General features: G+C 42.7%; 1 protein-coding gene across 2 annotated transcripts in view; it reads left to right on the forward strand.

The window, feature by feature from the left end:
* Positions 1 to 24596, forward strand: part of SND1 (staphylococcal nuclease and tudor domain containing 1) — a 427993-nt gene that overhangs the window by 262943 nt on the left and 140454 nt on the right. For both annotated transcript variants that reach the window (XM_081244332.1, XM_081244333.1), the window contains one exon: positions 14375 to 14516. In XM_081244332.1, the coding sequence (XP_081100458.1) occupies positions 14375 to 14516 (142 nt within the window). The remainder of the gene's footprint in view (positions 1 to 14374; positions 14517 to 24596) is intronic.

The raw sequence follows: 24596 nt of genomic DNA on the forward strand, positions 1-24596 counted from the left end.
TTTTTTTTTTTTTTTTTTGCACCGTAGGGCATGAAATCTAGGACATAATCTCTCACCTCTTTTATTTAGTTTGGGACATCAGGAGAAATTGTTAGTGGACTTTGAAACTGGCAAGATGATTATTGGGTATCCTTTCAATGGGTCGCTGGGTGCTGCCTAGTAAACCCTTGGGTGTTATCTGATTCTGTAGCCCCTTTGCTTTTAACTGGCTTGTTTTGCCCCCCTATGGAGAGGGAATTTAACTTGTGAAGACCTAATAAAGATGCAAATGATTCCTGTTTGTACAAATGTGGCTCTGTATAGACAGATACAATTAATTTCTACTCTGTAGAAGAAATGTTTTCAAACTTTACATTTTCACTCTATAGTTTTGCGTCTTTAGCAAATTCACTTCAGCATTCCTAGCTGCCTGTATATATATCCATCCTCCAGGCTCTGCTTCGAATCACTTGTAATATCTCTCTGGTTCCCTCATGAATTAATGAGTTAAAATACAATTTTTGACACATCTTTATTTTATATTTGTATAGAAGTCATGATTTTACCTGTTTGAAAATTATCCTTTAAGAGGATAGGGGAAGAAATTGCAAAAACAAGAGAGAAATACAAAACTACTTATAACGTTGTTTTTATTGCCTCCTCTGTACCTGAAAATATGAAGGGTCATTTGGTTGTAGAAGTTCTTTTAAAAAATAAAGTTCTAAAGTGAATATGTCTCTTTCTTCTGCAGAATGCCCAATTCTATCCTGTACCTTACTGGGTCTGCCGTTTTTTCACCAAGCTTTTTTTTTTTTTTTAATATCTTTATTGGATATTAATGTTTTGTTAGTTTCTTCTGTATAACAAAGTTCATCAGCTATATGTATACATATATCCCCATATCCCCTCCCTCTTGAGCCTCCCTCCCACCCTCCCTATCCCACTCCTCTAGCTGGTCACAGTCCGACAAGCTTTTGTGTTGGAAAATTCAGGCGCCATAATAGGTTGAGGTAGAGGGATTGGACATTGAGCACAGGGCCCCATGTCTTGATGTTTGGTGGGTGTGTTCCAGCTCTGAATTTCAGCACCTCTGAAGAAATGTTTGATCAGGTGACTTGCCCAGAGGTTAGAGCACTATTAGAGACAGGATTTCTTAAAATTTGTTACTTCTTTCAGTAAAACATCTTATTTCCAAAATAGACTTGGTGTAGACTGTAGACTTGGTGTGTCACTGCCGTGAATTCTGTTTTCAGGAAGTTTTCTGCCACAAATTTGTCTAGTTCCCTCTGATTCCTTGTTTAACTGACTTCATACAGGGGTATGCCTACAGCTGAGCTCTGAGAAACGGGGTCCTAGCTTTTATTTAAGTGTCCTGAGCTATAATTTTTGTGTCTTTCTTCCTTCATTCAAAGAAAGGAGAAAAGAAATTGAGGGAGTCCAGGAGCAATTTTTCCAAAGAAAAAATGTCATCTCTTTCCAGAGAGCGTTGCCTCTAGCACAGATTCTGCTCTCGCTGTTCATGCTCTTCAATTCTCTTTTCTGTTCTCTGGGTGCATGTGGGGATTGTTCTATGAGTCTATTTCATGGGTCCAAATTGGCTGTGAATGAGCCCATTGCAGACTTGGCTAAATGAATGCTTCAGGTATTCCGGAGGCAGCTGATAACATTCCTGATTCCCAGGTTCAGGTGTGTGATCAGGTTGTCTGATCCGTCCTGTGACTGCTGAGTGATGTGATGAAACTTGAAATATTTCTGCCCGGCCCTGGCTTCACTCTCCTCTTCGCCATCATAACACTACTTAGCCCTAGATTGAACTCATTTTGTCCTGTGGCTATTGCTTATGTAAACATCTCAAAGTAAGTCATTTTACTAACATAGACATTATGCTTACACAAGTTTTAAGGCTTTATTTAGCATGCTTCCAACATATTCCCTAAGGAATACGTTGTACAGAATTTTGGATGCTACTTGCAGTGTTGACATCCAGATAAATATTCCCGAATCAGACCTCAGGGTGGCTTTGGAATTACCTAGTAATTTTGTGCCTCAGTTCTTCATGAAAGGGTGTTCTTAGGAAGAAATGATAGAATTCGTAAGACAAGATTACATTTGGGAGGGTTTGAATTTGGAGGAAGACCTGTGTTCTCTTGTAGGACATTACTGCAACATGCCTGGCTACTTCACCCACCATAGAGAATATCTTCATATTCAGTCTAGTCCACTGTTTCCAGCTCTCAGTCCACTGACTCCGACTCCATTATGGATGCGCTGTTTCTGAGTAGCTGTCTCCGCTCTCCTGACCATGCCCTCCTCCTCCTTCAGGCCCTTTCTCTTCTTCCTGGCATTTTTCCCTTTTGATCCTCACTGCCTTCTCATCATGCCTTACTTCAGCGTTTACACAATCACTTACTACCATGATTTTGTACTTGTTGATATATTGATTGGTAACCCGTCTCAGTTGACATATGTGCAATGGTTTTCCTGAATAGTTGATAAACTCCTGAGAAAATGGGATCTTTTTTGTATCTCTTCACAGAGCCTGATTTAGATTTGATCTGCCAGGAGATGACCTAACAGTATGAAATTGTGTTTGAACGAATGTGACCCTAGATCTTAGATGTACCGTTAACTGTGCTGGTTAGTAACTAGAAGTGGGTAGACTAGTAGAAGGACACAACAGGAAGGATGCCTGTTTTCTAGCATATAGCAGCAGTACGGAGTACATGATTAGTAGCATGAGCCCCAATATCAGATCAGCCAAGTTCAAGTCCTGGCTCGATTGCTTATTAATTTGTCACCCTGAGGTTATTTAACATCTCTGTGCCATGGTTTTCTCATCTGTAACATGAATGTAATAATGGCCCTTATTACCGCATTAGGTTGTGGTGTGCTTGAATGAGTTAATACATCCAAAGTATTTAGAACAGTTGACATGGTTCATATGGTGGTTATTAAATGGCTGAGCATTCTGCCGAGCCTACAAAAAGTCCTCTAAAATGATCCATCATCCTCATCAGTAGTATTTGTATTGCAAACTTTTTATCCAAGTCCTGAATCATACTCCTTCTCTCCTGAGTTCTTTTACTGCCCCATTACCTCTCCTTGACATTTAACATATGCTATCTGGCTTGTGTTCTAGATGCATTTGTCATGTTGAGTCATGAATGAATGATCAAACAATTAGTATTTATCGAAAGCTTATTATATTCCAGGCACAGTGCTGGGTGTTGAGGCTATAACATTAAACAGTACAAGTGTAGTCCTTCTAGGTCATACACAATTCGGTCTCTAATTACAGTTGTGATAGAAGTATAGAGACCTGTGAGAGTGTATCTTCCCAACCTACCCCTTCTCCCATGTGCTCAGAGACCATCTTTTAAGTGATTTTAAAATGAGGCCTAAAGGAGGAGTTAGTTGGAGGTCTTGTTCAATTGATAGGCTAGATCCTTAGAATCTCACATTTAGAACCTCAGTACAATATCCATATGCAAATACGTCCTATCAAAGTTGTAAAGTCACTGGTTGGGGGCAGGGTTAAATCTGTAGTTTTCCTTAGGAAGAATTAGAATTCCCAAATATATGCCAAAAGATGACAATTCTAACAACTTTAAAGTTATTTTTCTTTAAGGGTAGTTTCTTTATTGTTTAGCCTGTTATTGCACATTTTTCATGTATGTGTGGAATTCTGGGTACTTTTTATTAAATCTGTTTCTGAGCCCAACCATGGGGCTCTTTACATCGTGCTGCTGGCTTTACTAGGAACACATTTTTCTTATCCTTGCATTATGCTAATGTGTGATTTTTGTTTGTTTTTCTACCTAATGTCGACACTCCTTTTTGGCTCTGCACCATAATTATCTAAGTTAAACTTTTATTCCTTAGGAAAAGAGCTACTTAGTTTGCTGTCTTCAGTGCCGTAAAGCTCTGTGCTTTAGATGATGTTTTTGAAGGAATCATGGAGCATGTTTCACATGCAATTGTAGGTCGGGATGTTTTCCAAATCAGTTTCCAGACTTTATTACAGTGTCCATAATATTTATTTGTCTCAAAATATGTGGAACAATTATGAAGAACTAATTCACTCAAGAGAATGTTGACTCTTGGCTCAAAAAAAAGAAAAAACTGGAGAGAGTTATCTGACCTGAATAATTTGCAAATTTATCTGGGCAAAACTGAATCAGCCCTGAATGTTAATGTATTTTCTTCTTTTAAAAACAAAAACTTGGGGACTTCTCTGGTGGCGCAGTGGGTAAGACTCTGCGCTCCCAATGCAGGGGATCCAGGTTCAGTCCCTGGTCAGGGAACTAGATCCCACGTGCATGCCGCAACTAAGGAGCCCACTTGCCACAACTAAGGCCCGGCACAACCAAATAAATAAATAAATAAAATAAAAACAAAAACGTACACATTTCTTAGCACAAGTTTTCTGTCAAAATTTTTGTTTTTAAATGCATTGAATATAAATAAGCCAAAGGAAGGAAATCATCTCTACTAGTACTACCAGAAAATTTTCAATAAGAATACATCAGTTCACCAAAATGTGGGGTTGTTTTCTTTTTTCATTTTCTCTCCTCCCCCCCTCTCTTTTTTTAAGTGATGAAAGGTTTTTTCAGAACAGAGACTTTCTCTTATTCTTAACTGTACAGTCAGTGCCTAGAACAGTGACACATAATAGGTGCTTAATTCCTTTTTCCACATGAATATTCCTCTTTTACCTCACTTTTAATGTCTACCTAGTATTCTGTCTTATGTATTGTTGGATATTTAGTTTATTTGGATTATTTTTTCCTTTCTCACACACACACACACACACACACACACACACATAAACATTGGTTCCTTAGCTAAATCATAGTCTGTAGTTATTTTCTTAGAACAATTTCATAAAGTAGAAACTTAGACCAAAGGATAGCATGACATGTTTTAACATGATCATTATTTACCTATAAATCTTTATTGAGTAAAATGATTAGATTTTAGTTTTATGCATTTGTTATTCTTAAACACTGACCACCTTTTGTCTTAATTGATAATTTCTACCATACTGGATATCCTTTTTCTCTGTTTCAAAAACTTGAACTTAACCTTGCAAATTTTATAATTATTTTCGTTAGCACTTTAAAAATGTAAATATTAACTCCTTCAAAATGCTTTTTACTTAATTTATTGGACCTAAATTGGTATGTCTGCAAGCAAAGCTGAATGTTCACAGTGCTTTTAGGGGACATTGAAATTATTTTAATCATGTAACCTTTACTTAACATGTATTTTCATTTTTTATTTTATGTCATAGATTACTTGGTTTTTTGTGTTTTTTTTCTCCTCCATCCTTTTCTGAAGTTTTGTGTTCTTCTCTCAGGTGGGGCACAGTTTAGCATGGCATCAATTTCCTTGCCTCTGAGTTCTTGATTTGCCCATGAAATGAAAACTTGCGCTTTGTCAGACCATCGTTTAAATTCTTTACTCTGCACGTATTTTTTTTTTTTTTTTTTGCTGTACGCGGGCCTCTCCCTGTTGTGGCCTCTCCCGTTGCGGAGCACAGGCTCCGGACGCGCAGGCTCAGCGGCCATGGCTCACGGGCGCAGCCGCTCCGCGGCACGTGGGATCTTCCTGGACCGGGGCATGAACCCGTGTCCCCTGCATCGGCAGGCGGACTCTCAACCACTGCGCCACCAGGGAAGCCCTGCACGTATTATTTTAATTATATCTTTCAAGCCATTTTGTGGTTCTGTAATAAATTCTCACCTCTTGCATATAGAGACCTTAGAAGTGATAAAAATTGATCTAAAATTTTTAAAGAAAAAATTGTACTTCAGGCCTGTATGTTACTTTTTAATCATAGCCTTGTAATTGATAATCCAGAGTTACAGACGCTGGTTGAGTGCTTTGTTCCATATTCTCACTGTCACATACATGTATAAGCTGTGTTTTTAGACCATTCTCACGTCCTTTTTCTGGTAACCTACGAGATGTTTATTGTGGTATTCCTATAATTATTATCCTTTTTTTCTTAGAAAAGTAACAGCAGACTTGTTAAAAATTTAAATGGCCTTTTTCTCACATCCCCGTTGGTTGTGTTTATCTTTACCAATTTAAAATAGGAATACTATCTTTATTTTCTTATCAGTGTAATTGTCTATGTGATATAAATTGGTTTTTCTACAATTCGGATAAATTACATGTTTTTTGAGAAATAATTAACCTGAAAATAATTGGAAGGTATGCCTTCCAGTGCGTTAAGTTCCCTTTTAAACTTTTTTTTGTTATAAATTGGTAATTTTAGACCACTGTCTCTTATATCCATATTCTTGAGCAGTTATAATTAAGTTTCGTAGTAAAATGTTTTCTTCATATAACTAAAGCAGCCAGTGGTATCAGAAATATAGTGTATTGCTATGCTCATGGATAATGAAAAGAATTTGTGTTGATTCAATGTTCTCATGAATAGGGTAGTCTTTCGCCTGAATAAAATCTTCAAAAACAATCCTATATTTACTTAACTGACCAAAGATAAGACATTTTCTCCATGAAAAAACAGTGGGTTTTTGTTTTTGTTTTTGTTTTTGTTTTTAAGGAAAAGGTTGTAAGGAGGAAGGTTTTTATTGAGGAAGGCATGGATTCAGGAAATACAACCTAGGAAAGGATGTGAAGGGAATTTCCAGGGTCGGCGCAGGGCATCTGCTGTGTAGCAGGCCCCACGGGTTACCATTTATGCAGAGGTCAATAGGCAGATGGGAGCGCTCCAGGGAGGGCTGTAATATAAAAGTCATGATTTTAGAAACACTGAATATCAGTTTAACCAAGAATTGTAATAGTAATCTGTTGGAGAGCTAGAGTCTGTAGAAATGGGAATAGGAGCAGTTTGGGATGAAATAGTGGATGGGAAGAAGGTGGAGTTTATTTGGGAACACCACAAATCATGAGCCATAACTTTGAGACAGTTGAGTGGAATGGCAGACCTGAGGAGGGATGTGGCTTGGCCCCGCCTTGGTCATCCACGCTAAAGAAAGAGGATTGAAGAAAGGAAGAGAGCAGACTGGTAAGAGTTGATACCTTATCCTAAGTAGATACAGATTTACATCTGCTCTCTTTATTTGAGACACAGATATACCACCGTCTGCACTTTCTATACTAAACTTATAAGTAGCCTTTTTTTTTTCTTGTCTTAGAGAATAAACGAAGGGCATTGTATTTCCTGTTGGTGATAAAATGCAGATTTTTCCCACTCAGAGGCTGTAACTGCATTTCTAAAGGTTAAATTGAACAGTTCTCACAGCATAATTTCAGCTGGTGAAATTTGGGAAACTGAAAGTCATTTGATAAAAGAATAATCTCTGAGCCTGTACAGAATTTTCATTTGATTGGGAATTGGGTATTATTTTATTCACATTAAGCCGGATCACAGAATGATTTTATTTCAAGGTAGAAAAGAAATGTCAATAGGCATATGTACTTTGTAGTACTGTTTTCATTATTTGATGAGAATATTTCCTCTGTATAGCCAACTGAGGGATGACATCATGCTTTCTCTTAGCCATTGCCTGAGAATTGATACTTTCTTATGGTGCTTTTGGGAAATGGCTAAGATTTTTTTTTTCTACGCTCTTCTAAACCCTTGCTTTCTCTTCCAAACTATTTTCTGCTTAAATTTTTTAAAGTGCTTTAATGCACTGAATAGCTAGTTTAGTGGTTTACCTCAAACATAATTACTGAGTACTGAATTTTGAGCTTGTTATTCACTCTGAGCTACATATAAACTATTTGACTAGGAAATTTTGAGTTAAAAATGAAATTCTTTCATAGTCTACCTACCCAAGCCATTTTTTCTTGTTTATTTTTAAATTTAGGCGTAACTTAATGGAGTTTTGTTAAACAGGTATACACAAAGCCATCACCAAAGTCAAGAAAAGAGACTTTCATCATCCCCCAAAATGCTTCCATCCCCTTTGGAGTCAACCCCCAACCCTTCCCCTGGTCTATGGCAACCACTGATCTGCTTTCTGTCCTTACAGTTTGTAAGACTGTCATAGAAGTGGAGTCATGTATTTGAGATTCATCCATGTTGTTGCTTACTTCCTCTTTATTGTAGAGTAGTATTCTGTCATGTGAGTGGACTACAGTTTGTTTATCCAGACCCCTGTTGAGGGAGATTTCAGTTATGTCCAGCTTGGAGTGATGACAGACGAAGTCCAGGCCATATTCTGGGGATCCTCTTATCTATGTAACAGGATTTGACTTGCTTTTAGTTGGACTGCCACGATTGTTGGGATGCTGCTTGGCATGTTTTCATTCTATACACCTGATTGTGCTTCTCTTCTTAACATTTGCCAAGTCCTGCTTTCTTTTCTCAGTATTGTACCTCATGGAACAGAGATAGATGGTGGGCAAGACCAACCAAATAAAAATACTCATAGACACCTGTCTTTTGCAGGGCTCTAGAGGGCAGGCGCATCCTCAGCGTTTCAAGTCTGATGGTGGAGGAATTTTCCCCTCCATGTTGGAGACACAAAGGACATGGTCAACAGCTTTCTTCTTCCAGTGTGGGAAGCACACCACACTGGCTCCCTCTGCCCTTTGGTCTCTGCTTTTTTTAGGCTGCCCTACCTTAATAATTGGTAAAGAAGTAGAAGCAGGGAAGAAAACTGAAGGTCATGTTCTCTGAGTGTTCTCCCGATTAGAATGCAGCCTCCCAAGTTTAGGGCTTTCTTCCAACCTAGTGCTCCTGCAAATGTCCTCTTGCTTCATGCTCCCAGGAATGGAGCCCAGAGCCTGAAACATGATTTCTCCTACATTCTGACGTGTTGGAGCCCGAGTGAGGTGCTGTGCCAGCTAACTAAACACTGTGAGAAACTGAAAACCATAAACGACACTTGATGAAAGATTATTGATGGCCCAGCTTCAGCACCTGTTTTTTCTCATGGTTTGTTTCTTTAGAATTTTTTTTTCCCCCAGAGTGGTTTTCTCTAGGGTTCTCTCCTGTGTTCACTTCACTCCCGTTCAACTTGCACCTCACTGATGGTTTACACCCTCTACCCTTTACAGACACTTCACCACGAAACACTGATAACCAGCCAGGGAGGGGAAGCTTCAAATGTTTAAGTGCTTTGTGGTAATGTTGGAGCTGGGCCTATTCCCAAGTATCTCCTCCCAGGGCCCCATTTATGTCAAGAGATTATCTTGCTATGCAGCTCGTTCCTCAGAGAGAATCATAAACTCATTGTGTGAATTGAAACATCACATGGGGCCAATAGAGCCCCGTGGTTGGGAAGGAGGAAAAGTGTGTGGTGATGGATGACTTTTTTGCCTTTCTGGTCAGGGATGTAGTCGTGATTTGTCTTCCACATAGTTGCAGAGGTAATTCGCCTGGTCTGGAGAATGCTGACAAGATAGAGATACTTATGATGATGAATGACCACAGTACAGTTTAAAATAACAGAGTGTGTTTGCTTCAGTATCCTTAGCTGTGAGTTCTGATTTCCATGTTCTCTTTTTCTCTCTGCATCTGTCCTCTTGTACACATAGACTTTGCTGCTTCAATATTAAGATTGGTTGGACCCAAACAGCATTGTGCTCTGGAGTCCTTGAGCCTCAGGTCAGCCCTGTAGATACAGGATTGTCAGCTCTTTTAGGGGAGAAACGCTCCTGGTTTGCTGGAGTGGGCAGTTCAGGCCGCAACTATACCTGCAGGAAGCTTCATCACGTTTGATGGGCCTCTTTCGAGTTCAGTTTCTCAAGTGCTTGTGGAGTTGAATACCCCCATGGTACCATTATAAGCTCTGCATGTATTTGGTTTTAGTTCTTTTTCCTATGATGTTAATCAAAGAGTGATTGTGATGATGGGAACTAATTAGTGAGCTTCGTTATTAACAGTTCCCGTGTGAGACGTGCACATGATAATCCTGAGTGGTTAATTGTTAACTAATAAGTTTACTGATTCCCATTTCCCTGTGCTGTTTTGTGTGCCATGAGGTTTGCCTCTCACCAGTCCTAACCACGTTAATGCCTACTGTATGGCTATTTGCAGTGGAAAAATCATAGAATTCACTTTCCTAACATCTAGTATAAACGGACAGCCGAAATCCCAGTTCCAGAATTCAGAGAACTTTGATTTATGTAAGTTCTGCTCTTCAAGGATGCAGGGAACCTAGCTGTGTACGTAGTGTTCTTGTGGACCTCTGTCCTGTGCCTGCCATATAAGGATTCTGCTTTCCTTGTTCTCTTTCCCACCCCACTCCCATTCACAACTTTCCCACTCTCCCAAACTTGGTAATTCATTGTACTCAGTTATTTCAGACATGTGTGTTTGCTTACACAGGAGGGTACTTGGTAGAGGTAAGTTGCAGTCTCACTGCTGTTGGGATTTTTTTTATAGGCATTGACACATGCACCCACATTTACAAGAAATTTAGCCTGACCATCCAGAAGTGAGGGCAGAGTAGGAGTGTATGATTAAGGTGTCTTTATCACTTTTCCCACTCCCTAAGGATCATCCTGCTTTTCTTCAGCGTCCTTCAAAACCCTGCTCCTCCTGTAAGTTTGCAGTATAGATATTCACATTCCTTGAAATGAAGTCACCCCAGGCATGTTTGTTACATCATTACTTTCTCAATTTCAAGGTGCACTGAGGAGGCAGAAACATTCCTTAAAGAGATGCCATCCAAGGCTTCCCTGGTGGCACAGTGGTTGAGAATCCGCCTGCCAATGCAGGGGACACGGGTTCGTGCCCCGGTCCGGGAAGATCCCACATGCCGCGGAGCGGCTAGGCCTGTGAGCCATGGCCGCTGAGCCTGCGCGTCCGGAGCCTGTGCTCCGCAACGGGAGAGGCCACAACAGTGAGAGGCCCGCATACCACACACACACACACAAAATGTAGCTAATACAACCTTAAATTAGCTTTTCTAGGAGTACAGGAAAATACTGACGTTTGGTTTGCTTTGGAGCACAGGTAATGTGAAAACTGCCAGTGCAACAAAGAACACTTATCTGCTCAGCACTGCAGTTACTTCTTGATTATTTACACCAGTGGAGGGGAATGTTAGTACAGAAAACAGAAAATTATAGCTAATTTATCTACATGGATTCTCAAAGCCTTGAGACTGTGTAACTCAACTATGACAACTATGGCAAATAGATTCCCAGACGTCATGTAAACCAGCCACAGCATAGAAAACCTGAGGATGAGGGACTTAGCAACTAGACTTCTAAGCAGAAATATTTGATATTTAATAGTCTTACCTTGAAGTGAGCATCCTAAGTCTCAATGTCGTTATCTCTTTAAATTTGGGGCCTTTAATCTTTATTTTTAAAAATATGTTTGGAGTTATAAGGAAGTCTGTTACTTCACTAAATAAGTCTTAGAAGGTCCTACTTTGCATTATTGGAAGAAAATTTTAAGTGTCGTGTTAATGACATCCTTTGGACTTGATCACTTGGCTGCCCTTGAGATCCACCTGGCATCTTCAGCCCCTCAGTAGGGCCTAAACTGGACTCTCTTATACTGGTTCTCATAGTCATGCTTTCTCTTATTTACCTATAGCTGTAACCTTAGAAATGAGTATTGGAATCTAGCACATTGCTATACTTTCACAGGCTCTTTGGAAGGCAAGTCATTTAGCCATAGCATTTAGTCCATTTTCTAATAATCAAAATTCCTAAAAAAAAAAAAATTTCCATAGCTAAATTAGCAGAGAATGACTTACGGCTGTATCAACTGAGGGAGCTTGTCAATCTGCCTTGCCAGTCTTTTCATTTGAGCCACTGAAACAAATATTAAAGGTTTCAAGAATTTTTGTATTGCAAAGAAATTTGCCAAGCAAAGGAACAGCTTGAGATGACAAGGAAAGACAGACCCCATTGTCTGCCTGTGACTGAGATTTGAAAGAGTTGACATCTTTTGGTGATTACATTCTATTTAATTGGCTTTATAAGAATTTTTTATTTCTAAAACTCTACCACCTTGGACAAGATTTCCATCTTTTCCTTTAACAGGTGGTCCACGGGCATATCACCTGCTCCAGGCCTTTGGAGCATTTGCCTCAAGAGGATGGGGAGCTCCACGTCTTATCTTACAGTTTTGCCTCTGGAAAGAGACATGGCCAATTGTGGTGGGCTTTTAAAATTTGCTTTCATGCCTTCAATTGTCACAGTTGGCTTTCACTTCTAATCTTTGTCATAATCGATGGCATGTCACATTCTCTTTGCTGTCCTCCCCTGTATTTCTGGAATAGGACTAAGTTGTAGGTTGAGACTTAGGAGGAGTGAGGGACATCCATTGGTTTATTTTTATCTATCTGTCTCTCTGTCTATGTGTCTTACATAGCTAATAGTAGGGCCCCTTCGTTTCTCCTTGATTCTCTGAGTAAGTATGTCTCTTGATTAAGTAATCATTTAGCAAAATAGGAGAATCTGCTGCAACTTACTTTTTTAGTGTTAACATTAAAGGTGTACCTGTGCATGTGCTGTTTTATTCCTGTAAGCATCTTTTTCTCAGGTAAATACGTCCAAGAGACAGTGATGAGCAAATGTCTATTTCTGAAAAATATAGATTACTGCAGTCTTGAGGGAAGGCCTTCTCTTTAGAGACCTTAAGTTGCCTAATGATTTGTGATAATCAATTTGATAATTGTTGACTTATTGGCTCAGCTCAGGAATAATGTCCCAGATTTATTCTAGTATGGCAAGAGGATTTTAATCAGGTAGTGCCTTCTTTCCCATGGAGCATTTGTCTTGCTTGGCTGTTCTGGACTTCAGCCAACTGCCAGAAAGGCGTTTTCCCACTGTGTGTGGATAGTAGAATGCGTATTTGCTTAAGTGTTCATTGGGGGAGTTTCCAACCCACTAAAGCTCACTGTTACCTTACCTTTTACCAGGGTGCCCTTAGAAACACTGAGAATGGATGACTGTCTCTCCTTTTCTCTGCGAGTCTGTTTGAAGGGAAGGATGAATCTCATTACTATAAATATTGTTTTCATCCCAGCCTACCTCACTGCTTCTGAATTAGAGGAGCCCCTTTGGCTGCTGTGAGGACACTCAAATACTTGATGGCTTGTTAAATTTTTATTATCTGATGTGCATGAATTTAAGTGCAATAGCTCTGCCGCTCAGAGTTAGGAAGGAAGAGCTTGGCGAGTGCAGACGGCTTCTGTCATCTGAGTCAGGAAAGTGTGCAGAGCTTGCTGTCCTCAGAGGGAGTTTGCCAGTGGGCTGGCTGCGCTGGAAACCTCCGGAATTCATCCAGTGACTAGTCCCCCAGCACGTGCCGTGTGATACTTCGATGCTTGCTTACTCTATCATCTGTTTAATTAGCTTGAGAGACTGAAAGGACTCGATGGCTCTTAGCTCCTCCAAGGCTGAGAGCTCTGGGGTTCAGAAGGCCCACGATTTGGCACTCTTGAGGGTGGAATGCACGCAGTTTGTGTTGATGCGTGAAAAAAGTTTAAAAAGCCCTGTGCAGCTTCATGTGTTTTTATTGTTTCTATAATTATCTGGGCTGACATGATGCAGTATTTACTGGTCCCTGTGGTTCACATCCTGCTGTTGCAGATTTCCCAGGCTGGGAACAGGAGCAGTGTGCCCCAGGTCCTGGCTCATCCCTCAGAAGCGTGGGGAGCAGGGCTTGCAGTATCGGTGCCCAAAGAAGGCTGCGCTCTCCTCCTTGTTAGGAAAACATAGCCTATTAAAGTTGGAAGATGAACTGTTTGGGGTTTCCTGGGAAAGGGCTTTAGGGGCTGTATCAGGAGCCGGGTGTCACAGGGTTTTTTTGTTCGTTTGTTTGGGGTTTTTTTTAATGAAAATTAAAGGTTAGATTAATCTCCAAAGAAGGTGAGTATTGGTCTTCTCCCCTCAATTTTATGTAGAAGGAAGAAGAGCTCTTTTTCCTATTCCAGAGAAGGAGTGAAATTCTCATTTCAGGCCACCGTCCTAACTTTTTTTTTTTTTTGCGGTACGCGAGCCTCTCACTGTTGTGGCCTCTCCGGTTGCGGAGCACAGGCTCCGGACGCGCCGGCTCAGTGGCCATGGCTCACGGGCCCAGCCGCTCCGCGGCATGTGGGATCTTCCCAGACCGGGGCACGAACCCGCGTCCCCTGCATCGGCAGGCGGACTCTCAACCACTGCGCCACCAGGGAAGCCCCGTCCTAACTTTTATATCCACTTTAGTAATTGAACAGAGGGGAGAAGAGAGTGAGAATGTTCTGGAAGCTTTTGATTAACTATATTTCTCCTATGAAAGTCACATCGGTATCCTGTTTTTGTCCTGGTTTCAGAAATGTCTGATATTCTAGGGTTTTTCGCCCAGCCTCCTGTGGTCTGCCAGACTTTTTACCCTAGACCAGAGAGAAAGAAACATTTACCTAGATTCCATTACTTTTCTAACGATCCTTCTTTTCTCCCCCAGGACACCCAAAAAGCAAAGCAGTTTCTGCCCTTCCTGCAGCGGGCAGGTCGTTCTGAAGCCGTGGTGGAGTATGTGTTCAGTGGGTCTCGTCTCAAGCTGTATTTGCCAAAGGAAACTTGCCTTATCACCTTCTTGCTTGCAGGTGAGTCTTCTGTGTTATGTGTTGTTCTGAAAATTCTTCTTGGCGCTCGGAAGTCATCCCTGGAGGTCACATGCCCTCCTTTCTACAGGACTTGGAGCCCACGTAGGTGCTTCAGCCTCTAATTGAGGTGTGAACACAGAGTTCCTAGGTTTGATCCCACTGTTACTGCAGACCCCGCACTGGTCCTGTCCTGCTTCTCATTCCCGCCAACCACAGGACGGAGGAGTGCAGGACAGCTAACAAGACAGCCCGTATCCTCACACAGCCTGAGTGAAGGGAATTCCAGACATAGGAAAACATTAATGATGGAGTGCTCACGGTTGGTGTTGCCCATTTGGGATGGACCGCCCTGCTGTGTTAGTCACGGGGCAAGGCCACAGAGGCGCCGAGACACTCTGCCCTTGTAGCTCCACAGGCAGTGCCACTTGCGCTCTTTTATTCTTTTCAAGTGTCCTTAGGATCCAAATCCTTTATGAAACCCCAGATGTGACATTACCTTCACAGGCCCCTGCGTCCCTGGTATTTCCCTCTTGCACTGAGGGTGCCATGCCAGGGCAAGCCTTCCTCCTTTACTTTGCTGACTGTCCATCTTTCTTATCCTGTCTTATCTAGTAACATTTCACAAGCCAGCAAGTCTCTGTGTGAACTGTGCTCTTTGAGAAATTTACTTGTGTGCATTCAAGGAGCAGACAGTTTCATTTCTTCCCTGCCGGCAAACAAGAAAGTTATTTATTTCCATCAGTACTTCACAGTTGTGGTCTTTGAGGGAGAGGGTCACCCCACCCCGATATACATTCCCAAAGATTGTATTCCATTGTGTTTACCCACTGCACGCCACCTCCTCTGAGGCCAGCCTGTTGCCTCAGCACTACTTCTGTTGAATTCTGGGGTAGAATTTGCCATGGGGGAAGAGAACTGGGGGCCGTGTTTGCCATCCCCCTGCCAGATCGCCTCAGCCTTGCTCTCCTCGAAGGCACTGATGGTTTCTTCCCCATAAGGGTCTCCCTCAGGCCCCAACTAAATGGATTGTTAAGTGTGATTAGTCACTCACCTAGCGCGAGGCCATGAAGCTCACTGTTGCTGCTTGGCCCTCACTGCGCCGTGAGGCTCCTGAGCTCTCTTAAGAGGTTACTGATCACTGCCCAGCTCTGCAGGCTTTCTGCAGCTCAGGGGCAGCTCTAGAGAAGAAAGGCCGCAAGAAGTCCATACCTCACCGAAGGGCTGTGCTCTCATGTCTGCGAATATGAGTTGTAAGTAAACTGAGGGGCAGAGTGGCAGTGTGCGTGAGTCCTTTCATGGAGCCATTTGTGCCCTTTTTCTTAAGATTTCTGTAGCGGAGGAGTTTCTTAGCAGTGAATTCTTGTTACAGGTTTGAGGTATATATTCAACTCATTCTTTGCTCTCTGCCTGCAAAACAAAAGCATCCTTTTGGCAGAGCTTTATCCCAGAGGTGTGAAAGAGAAACAGTATTATTCTTTCCTGGAAACCTGGCTGCAGATCTATAGGGGAAAGAAAACATTGAAGTTCTGGCTTCCAAACTTAAAACCACCTGAATGGAGCCAGCTCAGAGCTTTAAACCTGTCTTGCCTGGAGTTTTCCTGCAGAACCCTTCTGGTGGTACCTTGCTGAAACACAAGCAGCCTGATGACTCAACTCGGCATCAGCCGGTTCCTCTGTGTACTTGGCATTATTCTAAGCTTAGCAATTCAAAAGGCATTGCTTGAGTTAACTTACACTGTGAAAGATAGATTACAGAAGCAAATTCCTGGTAAAAATACAAGCTTTTGCATTTTTCTCCTGCCATACTCTATGCAGTTGTATTATGCATCTTCTGATTTCTTTAGAAACCTGACAGGGATACAGGACATTAAAAAGTTGGAAAAGAAAGCTGGCCTCGGTTTGAATCATGGCTCTGCTCTGTACAAGCAGGGGACTTTAGGGAGGTTTGTTTATTTGGGGTTTTTTTTTTTTTTTTTTTTTTTTTTGACTCTCTTCAGACGTCAGTTTACACATCAGTTAACTGGAGAAAGTTTCTTGCCTCTCAGGATGTATAAAGGTTTAGAGCAAGCCTGCCGTCAAGTAGATCATCAATAAATGTTTCCTTCCTGTTCTTCTCTCAAAGACTTAGTGAATTCATAACTAGAGCTTTCCTTAACTCTGTATAGAATGGCACAGTTGTGCAGTATGTGTGCACATACCTGTGGCTCTACCACGGAGACTTTGACCTCCCCATTAATTCAAATAAATCAAGAGAAGGAGCTAGGAGCTGTCCTAGCCTCCTCCTGACTAAGCAAAATGCTCACTAAGAGAAAAGCTACTGGCTTTCCTCTTTGAGTCTGGAGCAAAGAACTCTGCATCCTGGTAAGACACAGTCCTAGGTCTTAAGCTCTAGAAGGAAGACAGATACATGAACAAACTGTAGTGTTAGGTGTTAGGTGAGAAAATAGAATTATTTACAATGCACAGAAGTAGCACACAGGAGAGAATGGTTGGTTAGGTGGAGATCAGGGATTGTGTATCTGAGCTGTGTTTTAAAGGACAAATAGGAGTTTGCAATGTTGTAAGGATAGGACGGGAGGGGAGGAAGAGAGGAATATTCTAGATAGAGGTACCAGCAGGTATACAAAGATGTAGAGGTGTGATGCATTCTGATGTGTCCAGGAAACCATGAATCCTTTGGTATTGGTGGGGTATAGTGAAGAGTGGGGTGAGGCTGGAAACACAGATGGAAGCTAGTCTTCTGTGGAATATACTGTGGACCCTCAGAGGTGCTCAAGGTATCAGGGGTGTGTCATGCTCACACTCGTGTTAAGAAAGTTTATTTTGGTAGATACATTGGTATACATGAGGCTGGAGGCTGGGAGAGTGGTTAAGAAGCAAGAGGGATAGAGGCCCAAAATCTGGTGATGGAGGAGAGGAGAGATTGGAAGAGTATTTAAGAGGAAGACTTCCTAATTCAGGGAATGACTGAGGTTTTTTGGTCAAGGATGGAGGATCACATTGAGTATGGGAAAGAAAGTAAACAGGTCCAAGGCTTGAGTTATTGGGCAGATTTTGATGTCCACCAGCAAGGGTGACACTAAGAGTAGGTTCTTGGAACAGATAGTTGGTGGTCAGAGGATTAGATGGAGAATCCTCAGAGAGCAGTCTTCTGGAAGTTAAGGGAGGGAAGAATTCCAAGGAGTCAGCAGTGTCGGGTTTTACCTTAAAAGATCAAGTAGTTAAAAACTAGGGAGTGATTTTATACTATTGATTAACTGGTAAGTCACAGATGATCTTTGTCAGTACGATTGGGGAGTAAATGTGGGCAATAAGGAACAGAATTTAAAATAGACTGCTCTTCACAACAGTCTAATAGAATGGAAAGAGGAGTACAGAACAGTGAATGCTAAAGGGTCAAGGGAACATTCTGAGGATGTCAGCATCTTGAGTACTTTTATAACTGATTCTTAGGATTGGTGCAGAACGTGGCATGGATACTTGGAAAAGCTATTCAGTGTACCTATTGTCTTCATAGTGCCAGTTTTAGACTGTAAAACTCAACAAAGTCTCCTTGGCTAATGAGGACATAAAAGAGATGAAGTGAGAAGATACCAGGAACTTGAGAGGCACTGGTCTGAACAGGAACTCAGAAAGGGTACAAGTAAATGATTGCTAAGGCAGTGACCCTGCGGAGACAGAATGAATGCGATGGAGAACATGGCTGGAGGATCCGAGAGAGAGGGGTCCCTCGGTCATCCGGGACCAACCACAAAGCTGAACGTCAGCGTAGACAGACACGATGCTTACGCCGTGCAGCTGCTCACCTGGAAGGTGGTCCTCATGGCACGGCTTGGCAGCTCTCTGTGGAATGTGCCCTGCACCCTGTAAAATTGACGTCTGCTGGAAATGATGTTAGGGTTGTGATTCTCAAGGGGAGAGTCAAGATAATTGTTCAGCAATCCCATATGTGCTGGTATCATCACTCCCAGCCTTTTGGAGAGCCCTCTGGATTTCAAGGCGGGGTGGACACTTTCCGTTTTTACGTGGCCTTTTTTGGGCAGACGGCCCCGCAGCTTGATAGGGAGTGGCATTTGGCCCGAGCCAGCTGGCCTCTCCGTCATGGTTCCTGCACCCCTGCATGTGGAATGATTGCTTGGTCAGATGGGATGGCAGGTGGGGCTGGGCAAAGTCAGCTGTAGCTAACAGGCCAGCGCCTCCTGAGAGCTCTTGCCCTTCAGTCCTCTGAGCACCTGGCTTAGGTTCAGCCGGTGAGCAGGTGACCTTACTGCCTCAGAACTGAGACGGTTCAAGGTCCCCCCGCCTGCTGCTGTGGCCTCCTCCTATGTGCACTTATTTCAGTCTCAGAGGCAGTCACAGGCAATTCTTGTCCTGAGTTAACAGGAAGGTCAACATTCCTCAGGCCCCCAACACTTGTTTAAAAGCATCCTTTTTCCTCATCTAGCATTTAGTGAGCTCCATACATTTCCTTCTCTTAGAACAAAAGCAGTTTACCTTCAGTCTTTATTTTTAGTTCATTTTCACTTGTCCTGTGTGTCTGTCACCTTTTACTTAGTATCTCGTCTAAAGGAATACTGAGGCACATATTTGCAGATTGCTTGGCCCATGATTCACATTTTTATTTCAAAGCACCAGTGGGCCTGGAGTGTGTACCTTATTGCTGTGACCTTTATATTATGTTGCCTTATTTTGCATTACTTTCTTAGCTCTGGGCTACTTGGGTCATGCTGAGGGCACCAGTTCAGGAAGTTGTCCTGTTGGCTAAGCATAGCAGGTATCAAGTTAGTGCCTGTAAACCAAATGCCTGAATGAGAAGAGGGTAATAATTTGAGGTTTCAGTGTAAAGTAATCTAAGGAGTGTTGTGTCAGATATTTGGAGTCTTCTAACTCACTGAGCCTACCCCATTTACATTTCCGTGTTTGTTCTTAATGGTGGGACAGCAATAGGTGCGAGGAATTGTGGATCGAGACAGGTTTGGCATGGTGAGGAGTGGATGTCTGTCACCTGGGGTGGAAATCACTGTACAAACCACCTAGAATGCGGCAGCCACCTGGCAGGGGGTTTCCATGTGGATCACAGCAGGTGACTTATAATTAACCAGTTACTTAATCATATGAAACAAGACTAGAAAATGAGACTTTTCTTTGCCTGCCCTTTGGCATTTTTCAATTTTTTTTTCTCTTTGATTACAAGTCCCCTCTTGAAGCTGCCTTATGACAAGGGAGGCAATAAGGAGAGGTCCTAGATGTCTGGGGTTTGATAAATGGTGGCAGGTATGTGCATGATGAGCTAAAGGGCTGGCTCTGTGTCCTTCCACCCTGAATGCCTTTGAACAAAGTACCTCATTTCCTTCTGTCTCCGTAATGTCTCTTCTCCAGCTAATCCTAGTAGGAATATCAACTGCCTGTTTCAGTAGACCAGGAACTTTACTGAGAGAGGAGAGGGAAGGTGAACAGGAATATCGTCCTCATCTCCTGGCCCCAGGAATGGTGGATCCCCATTGATTACCAGTGCCTAACCAAATTAACACAACACCAATGTATGTTTAAGTGAGAAATCCCATTCTGCTGTCACGGAGGTGCTAATGAATCAGGCTGTTATTATAGTTGTGTTTGCTGGGCTTCTATCCTTAATTAAGCAGTTACAGGGTCTGCTGATACTTATGAATTCTTTTCAGTTACTTTAATTGAATTGCAGCTTAACGGGTATTTGTAAAGTGGAGTATTCTTTCTCCTGCGACTTGCCCATTTGATTCTGTCTCTGCCTCCTACTTGCTTCCAGTTGGGTCCCATTCCTGGAAATGGGCAGCTTGACATGAAACTTTTCTAGGGCTGCTCTAGTTGTTCACTTTTAAAGGTATCATTGTGAATTATACGAATTACATTCGTGTCAGAAGGTCCTCTAGGGTCCCTTGTCAGAAAATATTAGCACAATAAGCAGGTCTGGGGAGACTTTTTTAATGAGGCCAAGATTTTTGTAAACCCACTAAAAGAAACACAGTCTCTGATAGCTTGTGGATGATGCTTAAATTAATCAGATAATTTCTGCTTTCTTGAATGTCTTTTAGTCTAATAGTTGAGACAGCCATATGAAAAACTTTTAACAGGGAAAAACAAAATGGAGCTATGAAAAGTATAGGCAACATACCATGAGAATGCAGAGGAAAGAACAGTCAATTGAGGAATGGAAAAGACTTCCCAAGGGAGATGGTATTTGAGCATCCAAGAAGATCTGGAACATTTTCTTTTGGCAAGCTGGGTGTGATTCATTTAGGCCAAACAACTTTGCCTGTATTGTTAGCTCTCAGGAAGAGTCGCGTAAAGAAGTGGATGGACTCATCAATCATTTTTCCCTCTGCTTTTGTCTGGTCGTGTGAATCTCCGTCTTGGGTCTCCTGCCGTGGAACATTCGGTGCTCTGCCCTTAGCTCCCCGTCTCTGCAGGCAGACCATCACCCATGGTCACGTGGATGGAGGTGCAAGCCTACTATTATAGCCTGATTATCTTCCATCTTTAGATTGTGAATCATCCCCAGAATGAGCCTCCTCATGTTTGTGGGTCACTCAATTGAGTGGCTATTTAATAATTTTTTACATCCACTGGGCACTTTGCTAGGAATATTGAAATGCGTAAGATATGGTGCCAGCCTTCAAGCAAAGTACTTGTATCTACCGAAGTACAGGATATATAGACATGAAGAAAAAAAATATTTGTGAGAAGTATAAGGGGAGGAGAAACAATTCCTAGCCTTTTATAAAATTATTCTTATGTGATACTGTCAAAAAGGCTAAGGCAATCCTGATTCATAACCCGGAAGTACAGTATCCAGAGAGGGATAGAGCCAGGTGCTGGCTCAGCCGCGTCAGTTCAGGCCTGGAGTGTGATGTTCCATCTGAGGACCACGCTTTTAGGGAGGACATCAGCAAACTGCGGAAGGGTCAGAAGACAGTGACTTGGGTGGTAAGACACCTAGGAAGGCTGGTACCCAAGGACCAGTAGAGGCATCAAAGGAGACGTACAGGACACAGTCGACTGTCTCAGGGTAAAAAAGGTAAGGGTTCAATTTTTTTCAGTAGTCATTTTAATTTTTTTTTGACTGAGACAGTAATAAAGACATCAATAAAAATAAGATTTGTTCAGCATGGTTTAATGGCAGCCACAGACCTTGGAGCTAGAACACTTAAAGATGCATTCTTGCTCTCCTGCTTCCTAGTTAATTATTTCCATTAGACTGGCCTGCTTATCTTGGTGTGATGCTGGGACCTAGAGGTGAGGGAAGCAGCAAGGCCCATATGGCAGTTCCCAGCCAGTCAGTCTAGAGACTCCAGCAACTGAGGGGGAGAGAGTCCTAGTGGTGGCCCTACCTTCTACGGAGTCAGTCTGAGGGGTGGCACAGCCTCCCAATTGGGATGTTCTGCCCTCATCATCTCAGTTGGGTTTCCCGTGCCAAGAAAAGAAAGATGTTGATTTATCCTCAGTTTCTGGATAGGCCCATTGATTGCCTCTGGGTGGATAGGTCAAAGGTAAGTGAAAAGAACCCTTGCCTCCTAAGTCCTCTGACTTCTGCCTTTTACTCTTGCTGCTCTGGAGTTTTGATATCAATGAGATAAGGGGAAAATACCCTGCAGAGGTATCAGGCCTGTTCTCTGCAGCGCTTATGAGGGCCAGTAGAGTGGTACAAGAGGGTCAGACCTGTGAGTTTTTCCCCAAGGGTTCCTTTTTCCATTCCTTCTCCTCCCCTCCTACTCTAAGGTTCTTTCTGAGTCTGTTAAAGATTATTTAGGCTGCCTTCCACCTGGTGGGCATGTGGGGAAGGAATGGAAAGCTTACAGAGCTCTGATGGCTGTTCTTTGCTGGAGTCTTTCCAATACCAGCACCTGTCTCTGGTTGTGCCCTGATGCCTCGGTTCTAATCCCATTCTTGTGGCGTCCCCAGAAAAATAAGTTTCAGTGTGAATATTTCAATGCCATCTTGTCAGCCTATTGGCATTTTCCACCAGCCATTTAGTAGTAATGGTGGCAAGCAGCAGCATCCACGATTGGGCTACTCACCACTTCCCCACCCTGAGGGGGTGTCTATTTGGCCAGCCTAAGAGTAGGAAATGGCGTGTCCTGGATGCAGGAGAGGGAGTGTAAATGGTGTGGTAATTTGAAATTAAAGGGAAATGCTTGGAAATCTGGTAATGGGCAGCCCTGGGGTGAGCAGTGTGCACTGTGCCCATAAGACTTAATCTTGGTTGCTATGGGAACCACCTTTCACATTCCCCTTTCAAACAGATATGACTGGATTTTATTTATTTTTATTTTTTTAAATAGATTTATTTATTTATTTTTGGCTGCGTTGGGTCTTCGTTGCTGCACGTGGGCTTTCTGTAGTTGCGGCAAGCAGGGGCTGCTCTTCGTTGCGGTGCGTGGGCTTCTCATTGTGGTGGCTTCTCATTGCAGAGCATGGGCTCTAGGCGCACAGGCTTCAATAGTTGTGGCTCGCAGGCTCAGTAGTTGTGGCTTGGGAGCTCTAGAGCGCAGGCTCAGTGGTTGTGGCCCACGGGCTTAGTTGCTCCACGGCATGTGGGATCTTCCTGGACTGGGGCTCGAACCCACGTCCCCTGCATTGGCAGGCAGATTCTTAACCACTGCGCCACCAGGGAAGCCCATGACTGGATTTTAAAAAGCAAAAAAGTTCTTCATCATTGAAAAGTATCTTTGCCCCCAAGCCCCGGGTCTTTGCACACCTTGGGTTCTTTTCAGAAAGTTTTCCTGAGGCTTCCCCAAACTAATGGGATGGATTTCCCAGAGTCTCTTCCTGGCCCTTTATATAACAGCACTGACATGGGCATTAGGACACGTGGTGTCCAGTATGGGCAGCTAGCCCAAGCGTTCTCTCCTGTTGCCCCTGAGGGGGCGCCACGGGTTTCCACTTAAGGAACTGGATAGGACCACTGGTCACATCATGATGGGCTCTGAGGAAGCCCAAGGAGCTGTGCTCGGTCTCAGTGCCATGGGATTGGTCCCAGATCCTGATGTAGGGCTGCCAAACACAGACCTTGTAGGAGCAAGAACAATTCACAAAAGTTCCTTTCATATTTGGAAGGCATCTGAGACACAACCGCATTCTCAGTCGTGGTTTTTCATCATTAGAGCTTTTTCCCATTTATTTAAATTACCCACTTAATCCAGGCCTTGTATGTTTTCAGGTTTTTTTTTCTTTTTTTTAAATAGATTTACTTATTTAATTAATTAATTTATTTATTGGCTGCTTTGGGTCTTCCATGGCTGTGCATGGGCTTTCTCTAGTTGCGGTGAGCCGGGGCTACTCTTCGTTGCGGTGCGCGGGCTTCTCATTGCGGTGGCTTCTCTTGTTGCGGAGCACGGGCTCTAGGTGCGTGGGCTTCAGTAGTTGTGGCACGCGGGCTCTAGAGTGCAGGCTCAGTAGTTGTGGTGCGCGGGCTTAGTTGCTCCACGGCATGTGGGGTCTTCCCGGACCAGGGCTCAAACCAGTGTCCCCTGCATTGGCAGGTGGATTCTTAACCACTGTGCCACCAGGGAAGCCCCTGTTTTCAGGGTTCTTTTAAACCATCCTTTGCCTATGATAAAATAAATGAGAATCTACGTCTCTATTCAGCGGCCTTTGATTTGTGGACATACAGCTCCCTGCAAAGTTGACTTACAGGCTTCTAAATGGGCTTTGGAGAAACTTCCTGTCTAAGCTTTTTGGATTCCCTATAGTTTTCCTTATTATACTCACGCTTTACAATTAGCAGTCCTGAATAAACCCTAGTAACTCCCATGCTTACCTTCACTATATGTAGGAAGATATTTAAATGGACTAGTTAGTTAGTCTACGGCGGGTGGAGAAGTTCCCATTTCCCTGCCCTGGTGTGCCTCCTCTTCCTGAGCTTGTACATCTGCTAGTGATTTTTCTAGGGTTAATTTGGGTGTTTTTATTTTTAAATTGGAACATGGTGTCTGTCTCTTCTCTGTGTGTGTTTTGGATGCAGCCCCTGTGCTAGGCATGCGGTTATTAACTCTACTGATATACCAGTTCGCTCATTAGCATTTGCATTTTAAATTACAAGCTAGA

Source organism: Mesoplodon bidens, assembly GCF_964165515.1.
Source record: "Mesoplodon bidens genome assembly, chromosome: 9".
Taxonomy (NCBI): domain Eukaryota; kingdom Metazoa; phylum Chordata; class Mammalia; order Artiodactyla; family Ziphiidae; genus Mesoplodon; species Mesoplodon bidens.